The sequence below is a fragment of the Mycteria americana genome, assembly GCF_035582795.1.
Source record: "Mycteria americana isolate JAX WOST 10 ecotype Jacksonville Zoo and Gardens chromosome Z unlocalized genomic scaffold, USCA_MyAme_1.0 Scaffold_30, whole genome shotgun sequence".
Classification (NCBI taxonomy): domain Eukaryota; kingdom Metazoa; phylum Chordata; class Aves; order Ciconiiformes; family Ciconiidae; genus Mycteria; species Mycteria americana.
In genome coordinates, this window is record NW_027445437.1 from 994,035 (window position 1) to 1,006,678 (window position 12,644).

Sequence of the window (12,644 nt, forward strand, 5' to 3'; positions counted from 1 at the left end):
CCTTTTCTCCAGGCTGAACAAGCCCAGGGCCCTCAGCCGCTCCCCATCAGCCTTGTCCTCCAGACCCTTCCCCAGCTCCGTTGCCCTTCTCTGGACACGCTCCAGCCCCTCAATGTCTCTCTGGGAGCGAGGGGCCCAGCACTGAACACAGCATTCGAGGTGCGGCCTCACCAGTGCCCAGTCCAGGGGCACGGTCACTGCCCTGCTCCTGCTGGCCACACGACTTCTGACACAAGCCAGGATGCCATTGGCCTTCTTGGCCACCTGGGCCCACTGCTGGCTCATATTCAGGTGGCTGTCGACCAACACCCCCAGGTCCTTCTCTGCCTGGCAGCTTTCCAGCCACTCTTCCCCAACCTGTAGCGTTGCGTGGGGTTGCTGTGGCCCAAGCGCAGGACCCAGCACCGAGCCCTGTTGAACCATTCTGCTACGCCCCTGCCCAGGCATTGCTCGGAGGGTGCTGCCCGTCCGACATCCCCACGTGCCTCTGCCGTATAGCTCAGTCTGCAAACCGGTCGGTGAGACACCGTGTGGAGCTGTGGTGTGCCGGGGGAATGCGTTTCTATATATTTGCATATATATTTTCTATATATATGCATTTCTGTCTATTTCCTTACATATGGCAAATCCAATGGACTGTTAGGAGAGATTTCATTTGACGCAAAATTTATTGCAAACTCTGGTGTTGTCATTAGTTTGTTTTTTTCATCTTCTGCTTTCTGTGTGATGCTTATTTGCCTTTTTTTGTTGTTTTTTTGTTTGTTTGTTTTTTAACCAGGACTTGAGAAAGGAAGCCAGTACAGTTTCCAGGTGGCTGCCATGACAGTGAATGGGACAGGGCCCCCCTCGGACTGGTACACAGCAGAAACACCCGAGAACGATCTCGACGGTAAATGCCTTTCTTTTAAAAGCTGTTGTCACCGAGAGCCTTCTAGCGTCTAGCCAAGGGATGTCCCTGCAATTGTCACCCAGGCAGAGGTTAGGGTGAGGTGCCCTAAACACCCACCAACAGATTTTTTTCTCGTACTCCTGGATCCCATACGCCTTGGGTTGTGTTTCTCTGTCGTCACCAGGACCACGGAGTTGGAAAGCTTTATTAAAATAATTCCCTGCCAGAATTTAGCTCCCGAGCATCATGGCCATTTGCAATAACGCAGTGAAGGGAAGCTGTAACTTCATAAATGATGTTTAATAAATTTATCTATTTTGTTATTAATAAACGTAATCAATCAAAGAAACAATGAAAATGATGCCAACAGTCCTAACGATTCTCTAAGCAAATATTCAAATAGGTCAAATCCTGTTTCCCAGCCTTCATTTGCAGATGTTAGAAATGCAGGTTGGCAACGAAGCTGCGTAATTAGTGACAGATGACGGGATGCAGACACCTGAAAACCGGGGGCTGTGTAAATCAGTGCAGACGCTGACACAAAAGGGGAGAAAACCACTGAAATGAAAGGGTTAGATAAAATGACTGGAACATTTGAAGTAGTAAAGAAAAAACCTACCTAAAAAAAATTAAACGGAGTACAAATCAAATGGAACAAAGAATCTGACAGATGGAAGTCACGGCCAAACTACAGGCAATCCATAAGAAGCAAATAGGTAGCAGAAAGGAGATGAATAGAAAATAAAAGGAAACTGATGAAAATTGCTATGATTTTTCAAACAAAATAAGTCACCTAAAAAGGATCAAATGCAAACTGGATGAAAGAACAAATAAATAATCAGTTTAAATGCAGCATAGTCCTTGATGTTGCCTTTCTTTTGACTGGCCTGATTTCCTTATGATCTCAAAATCATCCCTTGCAAATTGAAGAATTTCTGCCTTTCCCTATGTCCAAATGCAATTTTCCGGCAGAGCGGGAGCGACTGCAGCGCATGGCAGGCAAAACGGGAGAAGCAGCACCCCGTGGTTTCTCAGCAAGGTTTAAAAGAAGACGCGGTGCTTCTAGACGCGTTGTAACTATACCAACGGATCACGACGTGCCGCGGTGCATGATGATGCCTTTCTAATTGCGCTTTGCCTAGGCAGCAGTTTGAGAAATGGTGGTGTTAAGGTGTAAACAGCTGACTTTCCACCGGCGAGAGCCAACGAGAACTTCTGAACGCACCGCAGGATGCAAAAAAAGAAAGGCGTTTGCGCACACGTGGTTTGAGTTGCGTTTCGTACGTACCCGCTGCCTTCCTCCGAAGTTTTCGTGCCCAGGTAACGCGTGTGCGCGCAAAGACGTTAACCGAGTAGTCGCAGGAGACGCACGATGGAAGTAGGCGCACGCGAATAAATTCGAGCCAAGCCGTTTTGTGCGTGTATCGTGTTTACGTGCATTTGCATTTGCGGTAGTGATGAATGACCCTCCTGAAGCTGCAGCAGCCTGACGCTGGGAACGCACCGTGTTGCATACTCGATCCAAATGCTCTGAGAAACCCTGGGGAGAAATCCGCTTATTGCTGTAGTTATGCAGAGCCCTGCAAGCGTCGGCTAAGGAGGGAAAAGCTGGAGCAGAGGCTGGTAACCGCAATCCCCTCTCTGCTGCTGTGGCTAATGCCATTTCTCTTGCTTTCGCTGGAAGCCTGCTTGGCATCAGCAACACGAAGATGAACGGTATCCCGGAGAACGGCGTCAACTCCCAATGGATATTCATTTTAATTAGTGTGTTTTGTTAAAGTGATTAGAAATCCAAACATAGCTGCTTCTTCAAGGTTCCCTGGAAAGCTCGCGTGCCTTTACTGACAGCTGGGAAGGCTTTAAATATTTATTTGAAGCCTCGAATTTTGTGCTTTAAAAAGAAAAAAAAAAAAAAAAAAATAGAAATTGAAAGCAGCGCTTTCCCCAAAGGGTTTGATTTAAATAGCTTGAGCAAGGATGCAAGAGAATCTCTGATCAACTTTGCAAAGGTATCCTCCAGGAAAATGGGTTTAGGATGCTTGGTTTCTGATTACTGCATTGAACAGATGGAAGCTGTTATACGTATTAGATCTAGTTTAGCTTCAGCTCTAAATTAGTGCTTTAAGAGCATGACAAGCTAGCCTGCTATCATACTGTAATTTATACTGAAAAGTGATTGGGGAAATATGTGGACAAAATGGGACGAGTAAAAACTACCCTGACTTTGTAAAATATACACCTTTGAATGTCGACGAAAATTGCCGAAGGGGCCCAAACGTAAAGCTTTTTTCAAGTTTGCCGGCGGAATTAGGGACCTTTAAGTAGCACTGAGTGCAGCATTCCCTGGACGAAAGACACGGGCGCTCAAACCATCACGTAGAAACACAGCGAAGGACTCGGGAGCACGTGTGAGCAGACGTGGCATCCCGGCAGGAGATGTCACACCAGGCAGCGACACACAACTTCAGCTTCCATTTCCTGGCAACCTCGTTGTCCGTAAGGGAAGAGACTTAAGAAACGCGGCACGGAGAAATCTGATTTCATAGGCACATCTCCTGAGGAACTCTCCTCCTGCGTGCCAGGGGCTGGGCTGTGGGGCTGGCTGACGTCCACAGCTCGTGTCTTTGAGCACGGCATTTGCTGACAAGCACTCAAAGATTTCCCGACGTGAGAGCAAGCGATAAACTCCTGGTGCGGTTAAGAGGGGGGCTGGAAATTTGGCTCATTGAGGACCTAGGATGAAGAACTCCTTTGGCCCTTGGGGTAGGAGAATGGGATCTCAAGGTTGCTTCTCAGTAGTTCTGGCGTCGTGTTCAAGCCCAGGAGAAACGCAAGTAAACGTCTTGGTCTAGAACTGCAAGGAAGTAGCCTGACAAAGAAAACAGGAATATGAGAGACGTATTTCAATAAGAGTTTTACTTCTGGATCTCCTGAGTGCTGGGACACTGAAGAGCAGCAGAGCCATGCAAAGGCTGGATGGTCCGGTTTTCCTGAAGAATTGATGGATTTAGATGTTTGGCTGTACGTTGTCATCGTCAGAAGTCTTTCCTGTGGAAAACGGGCTTCGCTGTAAAGAGAACCAAAAAAAAATATTTTGTTTGAGGGCAAAAAAAATTATTCCATTCTGACTTTTAACTTTGTACTTGGGGTTGTGAAATACGTGACCCGAATTCTAAAATTCGGAGCTGTTTCAGAATAAGAACGTTTTCTTCCAGAGAATGTTTGAAAGTAAAGCTAATTAAAAATGTAATTAAAATTGCTTTATAGAGAAAGCTGAAGAAAAAAAATGCATCTTCAAAAAATAGCTGTGTTTATGAAACTTTAATATTGGACAAGTAGTTAAAAAATGTTCTTCACCCCAGCTTCATTTTAGAGACTTAATTCACGAGAAGGGTACAAGAAGTTAAACTGCCTTTTGCTTTCTGAAACAAGAAGTCATGGTTTTGCTCTGAAATGCATGAATCGTTTCTTTGAATTGTTTGAAATAAAGAATAGGAAATGTTTGAATAAAGTAGTTTTAACCCAAACGGCTGCCTAGAGGTATCTGTACTGCAGCTGAAATCCCTGCGTTGTGTCAGATGTAAAAATTATTATTTGAAGGCAATCGGTCCTTGGAATGCTCTGATCTCCTTTGCTGCCTGCGTATTGCTACTTTTAGAAAGTTCGAGGCATTGCAGCATTGCTACGTTATCCAACTTCTCACTTCAAGGCATTAAATTGGTATTTTATCTTTGGGGCCTGTAAGAAATGCTTCGGTCGTTTGTTTTCCGAACCGCGCTGTTCAGGAATAGCTGCTCAAATCATTTTTGCTTCTGCATTAAAACAAAGGGTGGGGAGCGGAGCGGGGGTAAATGGCAACGTAACGTGACTTACAGCGGCGCTCCCGGTGCAATCTCTTTCTTCTTTGTGTGAGTAGCTGCTTTTCAGTGAATTTTCTTCCACCTTTAAACAAGACCCCCTGCTTTGCAGTTTTAAGGAGTTGAATGCAAAGGACTTCTAAAGTTGCTGGGTGGTTCAGACCGGTAACGTACTCATCCCTGAAGGCGCAACAGGTTTTCAGAGTGCTCTGATGCGTTCGTAAGAATTCGTCCGAAAGCACGTAAAAAAATCCAAGGACGTGTGTATGGCACTGCTTATTGAAAAGGGTTAATTCTTCTTTTTATTACCTTTTTCCAAGGTTTACAGTGGGAATGCTTCACAACTGTGAAGGGTCTTTTGTTGGAGTTTACATCATTTTCTCTTATTACTGGTTTTTCTACCCTGTCCTTGTTGCCTTCCATAGAAGCTTTCATCTATTATATTGCAAGCCTTTTTATTGGGGAAAAATAGTAACTTGTCTCTTTCTGCTCTCAAAAAGACAAGCTACTGTGCGGCTCCTCTGAAGAGACTTGTGATATGGTAGTTCTCGGGTAAACTCAAACAAAAGGCATCTAACTCATCTAACCTTTACAGTAAAATTAGGCTCATAGAAGGCAAATAGACTTCAAGTGATTAATTACTCCTTAACGTAATGCAGTTTACCAGGCAATACCCGTAAATAAAATATTTTATTCTATTATTTCGGTTATGAAATGTTGGTGTATTATTGAAAGCAGCTTCAAAGCGAGACGTCCGTGTCCAAGAGTTAAAATTCACTTCTTGTTTTCACGGGAAGGAGACAGCTTATTGCCAGAATATACTAGTATATCGCTAACAAAGTAAAGCTTTTTGTTCAATAATCTGTGAGCACAAAGACAACTCGTACGATCAGCTGTCAGGATCCTGCTGAACTTGCAAATTGACCAAGGAAGAGAAAAGTTATCCTACTGGAAATTCTCTTGCAGGTCATCTTTCATTTTCCGGCATCATTTTAAATCTCTCTTGTAGCCTTATGCTAAAGGTGGAAAGCGCTAGGAGATAACTGTTTAAAACAGGATGAGGCGTATCGGTGCTCTTGGAAGGGAAGGATGTAGCTCAGAAATGAAATTGCATGTAAGCTCTGCATGTAACTCCGGGGCACCTGGTTGGGTTTTTTGTGCGAGCATTTGAATCGAAACTCAAACCTTATGAACAGTAACGTTGAATGAATAGAATATTAATTGATACCTTTTTTTTTTTGGTTTTTTTTTTGTTGGTTTTTTTTTTTTTTAATCCCAGAATCTCAGGTTCCTGACCAGCCAAGCTCTCTTCATGTCAGGCCCTTGACAACAAGTATCGTCATGAGTTGGACTCCGCCGCTGAACCCAAACATTGTCGTCCGCGGGTACATCATCGGCTACGGCGTCGGCAGCCCGTATGCTGAGACTGTGCGGGTGGACAGTAAACAGCGTTATTATTCCATTGAAAATTTGGGTAAGTGATTGTTGTCATTCATTTCATTTCATGGAAAGAGGTTCCTCTGAGATTATGCTGGTTTTGTAGGTTGATTTTCAGGCTGTCACTGGTGCTTGCTTTATATGTTGCTTTCGTAGGCTGCTTCTGCATTCCATTTCACATTTGGTCTTCCCTTCAAAACTCGAGGTACTCTCAAACATGTCAGATTTCTTTGATCAAATGCTCATTTTATTCCGTAGATCTTATTAAGTCGTGTGCTCCTAATACTGACTCCCACTTGTGCAGAGAGCTGGACCTAAAGATGTTATTCCCCAGGCTGGCCCCCCAGGTTTGAATTTAATGGCCATCGCAACACTCCTATTTTGTGTCTGTCAAAATGGTGCCAAGAGAGAGGTGGTTATTCATTATTCATGGCCCAGCCTCTGTGACGGTTCATCTAAATTCTGAGCATGGTACGCAGGGACCTGGATACTTCCAGCGGTGACAGGCCGTTCTCCTAGCACTGGGAAAGCAGCTCAAAGTTTAAAGGAAGTCAAAAAGTTTAATGGTTTCCTTGTCGTTTCTTCTTTAGCACTTTTATTCCAGGTAAAAATGGTAAGTTTTCTGCTTAGTAATCTGGGAACGATCAGATGTTACAGGAAGATTCGTTAACTTGGTGCACTAGGGGTGCCCAGCTAGACTAGTTATCTCGATTCTGTAGGACCGAAACTCTCTGATATCTGGGGACACTTTTCTTTGGAATTGGTATTTTATAGCACCGCGAAACTGCGTCGTCCCACCTTTTTGCTGTTTCCTCGGGGAAACCCGGAGAGTGGAATAAATTGGGTTTACTCTTACTTCATCGAACAGCTTCTCTATGTCCAGATGTATATTTCATGATGGAGGTATTTGCAAAGAGCCATGCATAAACACTCCCCAAAATTCAGTGGGTTCTACAGAAAAAGGCAGATTTGGTAATGTTTTGTGCAAGCGTGAAGTTATTATGCAAAATGGAAAGACGTCTGACTGGACTATGGAAGAAATTTTGTGGAATATGAAGATAAAAGCTGTTACTAATGAATGTGCGTGTCTAATAACTGATGGTGAGGATTAAATGCAAAGTGGTTTTTTTAATTCCAAAAGGGATTTAAATTCTCCCAAGCCTATTTTAAGTTGTTTCGTATCTTAAATGAGTTTTCAGTTGAGTCTTCCACCACTGTTCACCCAGAATTACTAGAAAAGAAAATTTTATGGACAGAGCTATCTAAGCCACTGTGCTTTGGCTTCGGCAAAAGCTGAGGAGGAGATGCCTACACAGCTCAATTTTATAGACTTCCAGATGGTCAGCTCTCACTAAAAGTCTCTTGATCAACAACTGGAGAAACCTCTTGGGTTTTGTGAAGCTTTAGTGTTTGTCTTCCTTCACGTATTACATGACCAGGGATTATATTTGCTCATAGGACCTCTGGTAGCCACTACCGTCAGGTGGAAGAGATGCTAGGAACAACTTGTGGATAGAGAAGCCTTCTAATAGGGTAACTACACTTGGTATTTGTGGAAAGCTGATGGTGTACTTCAGCTATGGGAACTGTTTCTGTGGACTAACAGGCTTCTCCCGTATTCTTGGAGAATATATACTTGCGCCGACAAGCAGAAGTACGTAGAAAGTCCAGCAAGTCCGGGAGGGTGTTTCACTAATATACTTTAAATACAGAAGTAACACTCGGACACCTAGAAAATCTCAAGAAACTGTTTTGAGCGTATCGAGTATTTACTTACAAATAATTCGGTCAGTGAAATCAGGGTTGGTTTTTTTGTTTTGCTGAACGTCTTCCAACAGACTGAGGTTTCATGAAAGTTACTAATTATTCAAAGTAAGTATAAGGAAAGTATCTTTTCATTGTACCTTTTTTGGTTTGATTGCAAATATACAAAATGTGAGCAGTGTAACTTAATTGTCATTGTCCAGATAAGCCGCATGCATCGGGTCCCTAACTGGATAAGGATACAAGCACTTTGGTCACAAATCCGGACGTGCACATTTTAAATTCGACTTCTCTGAACATTCACATGTACAACTTTGAAAATCAATTTCCATGAATAATTGCACTAATTAAATTCCATCATTTAAATATCCACAGAAAATGAACCCCAGAGGGATATGACCAAGGGCCCAGAAAAAGCTTTTAAAAAATTAGAACGGTTGCCAACACTTCCTACATTATTCACCCACTTTATTAGAAGCCATTACAAGAAAATTACACAAAATGATGAGACAGAATGCTTTTCCTAATAAAAATACTGTTTTCCATAAGGTTAGGAGTCAAAATGTGCTGCTGGCAGGAACGAGGGGAAAAAATATTTCCTAGCTCTTATCCCACCTGTTGTAAAATTTCCCGTGAAAGCTCTGCACGAGGGGTATCCGTTCTCTTAAACGCAACGTGCGGAAGCAACAAGGAAGTCCGATACCTAAATAAATGATGAACTTTCAGTGAGTTTTCTCTCCCCTCCAAAGACCTCCTTCCTTTTGATGCTCCTGGCTTTCAGCGATTGCTTCCTCTTGGCTCCCCCGCTCTCCTTTGTCTCGTTAGCCAGAGCCTGCGGAGAGGTCACCCCGCTTCGCCTCAATCCAGCCTGTGATCTGTGTAGCTGAAAAATTGAGGTTTTGCCGCTTCCCGAGGTTCACTGCAGTGCTGCTTTTTATTTTTCCTTTGTATGCTATTTTGAAGCACGCTGCGAACCCTGTGTATCATTTAGATTCTAGAGCGGTAGGTACTTTCATTAAAGAGCAATCAGATTTGTTTGACATCAGCTGCCTTTCAGAAATCCTGCCCGACTCTCATTTACAGACACCGTTTTTGCACACAGATGCCCAAACCCAATAATCCAGGTCCGTGTCAGGCATTATTTTACTGCTAGAAGCTCGTGCTGTAGTCCTGAGAGAAATGACGGTGGAGGACTCCTCTATTAAAGCTGGTGCCATACTAGGTTGAACAGGCACGCGAAACACCCCGATGCCCTATGTGTGCGCGTACATGCACGACGGATCTTTTTCCTAGGAACGATTTTCTCCGTTCGGTGTTCAGGCCTGCACAAAAGCACCTCCTGGAGATCTTTCCAAAGACCTTACGGGTGAGAGATTGAGAAGAGGGATGCACATGGGTGTTGAAAGTGGAAGCTAACAGCCCCCAGGCTGGCCCACGAGCTTTATTCACTTCCCAGCATCGGCGAGACGGTTGCCCTGGAAATTCCTGCCTTCGGGATCCCCCTTTGGGGGTTCCTGCCATAGATATGTGATAGTATTACAGAATCACAGAATCCCAGAATGGTACAGGTTGGAAAAGACCTTTAAGATCATCGAATCCAACCATAAACCTAACACTGCCAAGCCCACCACTACAGCATGTCCCTAAGCACCTCAGCCAAACGTCCTTTAAATACCTCCAGGGATGGGGACTCCACCACTGCCCTGGGCAGCCTCTTCCAGTGCTGGACAACCCTTTCCGTGAAGTAAAATTTCCCAATATCCAGTCTAAACCTCCCCTGGCACAACTGGAGGCCATTTCCTCTCGTCCTATGGCTTGTTACCTGGGAGAAGAGACCGACCCCACCTCTCGACAGCCTCCTTTCAGGCAGTTGTAGAGAGCGAGGAGGTCTCCCCTCAGCCTCCTTTTCTCCAGGCTGAACAAGCCCAGGGCCCTCAGCCGCTCCCCATCAGCCTTGTGCTCCAGACCCTTCCCCAGCTCCGTTGCCCTTCTCTGGACACGCTCCAGCCCCTCAATGTCTCTCTGGGAGTGAGGGGCCCAGCACTGAACACATTACGGTAGCAATTCCGGCTTGTTGGCTATGGAAGGCTGCAGTTCCTTGTGGTGATATTTGTGCGGGTTTTGTTCCTCCTTCCCTAGCTTGTTTGCGCGGCCGTGGGTCGTTGTTGGCCACCCACACGCACACCCTACGAATGCAGATGCTTGGATACGACTGTTGGTCTGGAAGTACTGGGTATGTCTGGAAATACAGTAATTTGTTGCAATTTGTACTCTTATGCGAAATTCTATAGTGCTAAAATCTAATCCTAAAGTACTTCCTACTATCACAAAGTGAAGTTGAGGCAGAATCAGAAACAAAAAGTAGCCCACGCTTTAAGCTCAGGACTGATTATCTTCTCTGCAGCCAGGTTGTGGAGAAGACAGTAGCTTTATTTATGGTCGTGGTGTGTCAGTGTTCGGTAGTGAAGCCTTTGTGATAGGACAGAACTAATGATAAACTCTCTGACCTACACCCTAGACCGTTTATTTATTTTACCCAACTTCAGATGTTTAACTGAGTCACCTGAGTTTGAGCCATATCAGCCCGTGTTCCCTCTCTAGTCCATCAAGCAGGAGAAGACAACAGCAAGGATAGTTCAGCCCATTCAACAGCTCCATCATCTGATTTTTTCTCCCTGTTGACCACGGTGGATGTCCATAACGGTAACTTAGCCGTGGTGTGCATTGTTACGCATCAGAATTCACCGTTCTAGAGCTAATTATGAAATTCCAAACATCTTTGCACCTTCAGTCTGCTGCTAATGATTGATTAAAAATGCTTTCTGTGCAGTACTTACTGGTTTTGGATGGGAGTCAGATATCAAAGTCTCTTTCAAAATCCTATTAGACGCTTCACCGCGCCTTCGTAATCCTAAATACTTTTAAAACTCTGCTTGAACGTCCAAGGCTTGGAAGCGACGGACGATCTCCTGAAGTGGATCACCCATAGGGGAAGGATGGAGACCTACACGCTGACAGAGTGGCCTGCTTTTTAATTCCTTCCCTCTTGATAATGCAAGCCTAACACCAATACGCACAAGTCATATGGCAGCTTTGCATCACGTTTCAGGTCCTTAATTGACTCCTTCCTTCAAGCAAAACTTCTTTAACGCCTGAATCAGCCTGTACCCGAGCTGGTACAGCACTTGTCTGACTAGTACACTTCAGCTACTGCATAAATCACTTCAAAACCATGAAGAAAAGTACTCAGTCTTTCATAATAGTGATTGAGAACTGTATTCTGTGTGATGATCATCTTGAATACAACTACACAGAGGTAACACTTGTACTCTAGAATGAGTTAAATAGGGTGATTTTCTCATGACTGAGTGGTCCTATTGCCTTGGAGACACTCTCCACAGGTGCAGAAGAATGTAAGAATATCCAGAGACTTAAGCTTTGTCAGTGAAGAATTTGTTGTATTTTCTTTCTGCCGTGTATGAAAGATATTTGATGGCAGTCTCATAAATTTCAGGAGCAAGCATCCCCTGCTCTCATGCAACCTTTTCTGTGACAGCGAAATCAGTGCTTGACTGACTCTCCGATGAATAATTCTAACAAGGAGACCCACTTCTAGTGAGCCACTTCATTTTCTTTTCTTTTTTTTTTTTTCATATTTTTTTAATTCTTTGCTTGTGATTATAAATGACAAGGTTATTGGCTGATTAATGGCGGGTTTAACAATATTGGAAAATTCACGGATGCCAATTCTGGTCTTTTATGCATAAGAAGTAACGATTTCTGTACTGATCCAACTCAGAAGGTGTTAAGCGTAGTAATGAACCGGCTGGGCTCATCTCCATGGAGCTCTGTATTAAAGCTTACTCATGAAATAGAAGTTTAAAAGAAAAAGGAAGAAGCGTGCAAAGGAGATTTCCATTTGCCGATTCTGCAAACATAAACCCCACGCTAGCCGTAATAATTTGCATAGAACTTTGACTAGATCATAAAGCTGTATTTTTAATGAATGTACCGGAAAAATGAAACGTGGTAACTTTATCATAGCGTCTTCCCATATGTTAACGACATTATTACGTCATGCTGGGATATTTTGATAAGGCAGTCCAGAGTATTTCAGTGACTTATTGGAATAAGGGGAAGAGGTAGGAGGCTGAGACGAGAAGGGTGGTAGGCTGGGCGTAAGGAGACCCGAGGATCACCATCAGCCTCCCGTTGCTGCACGCTGTGGCCTCTGCCTTTGCTCTACGTTAGTGACATCCCAACAGCAAAAATGCTTTAAAAAAAGCGTTTGAATAGGAACAGCAGAATAATTCTGCAGCGGATGACAGGGTGGTTGCACCACGCGAGAGAAAGCAGAGAGGTGCAGATTTGGAAACCGGAGGCTCGGTTTTAAGCTGATCAGAAAAGGTAATTCCTCTGCCTCCATAATAATACTTCCACCTGTAAAATGCCCTAAGTCTTTCCATGAGAAAAATGTGTATAAAAATGACTATTTTACAGATATTTGAAACTAAATGTGATGGGAAAGCTGTACCAAATTCCCGAGTCTTACAGAAATGTGGCCTTTCTTCTTCAGAGCACATCCCTTCCTCTCCCCTTACATATGTGAGAGCAGAAGAACAAGGTGTAATTTTAGAAAGAGTTTTTAAGTACGGTTGCCTTTATGTGACCTAAGAAAAAGCTACATTCACCTCCCC

At 43.9% G+C, this 12,644-nt stretch overlaps 1 protein-coding gene across 4 annotated transcripts in view; it reads left to right on the forward strand.

The window, feature by feature from the left end:
- DCC (DCC netrin 1 receptor) overlaps positions 1 to 12,644 on the forward strand; it is a 620,811-nt gene that overhangs the window by 516,387 nt on the left and 91,780 nt on the right. For all 4 annotated transcript variants that reach the window (XM_075489027.1, XM_075489028.1, XM_075489029.1 and 1 more), the window contains 2 exons: positions 779 to 889; positions 6,026 to 6,220. In XM_075489027.1, coding sequence (XP_075345142.1) covers positions 779 to 889; positions 6,026 to 6,220 — 306 coding nt within the window. The remainder of the gene's footprint in view (positions 1 to 778; positions 890 to 6,025; positions 6,221 to 12,644) is intronic.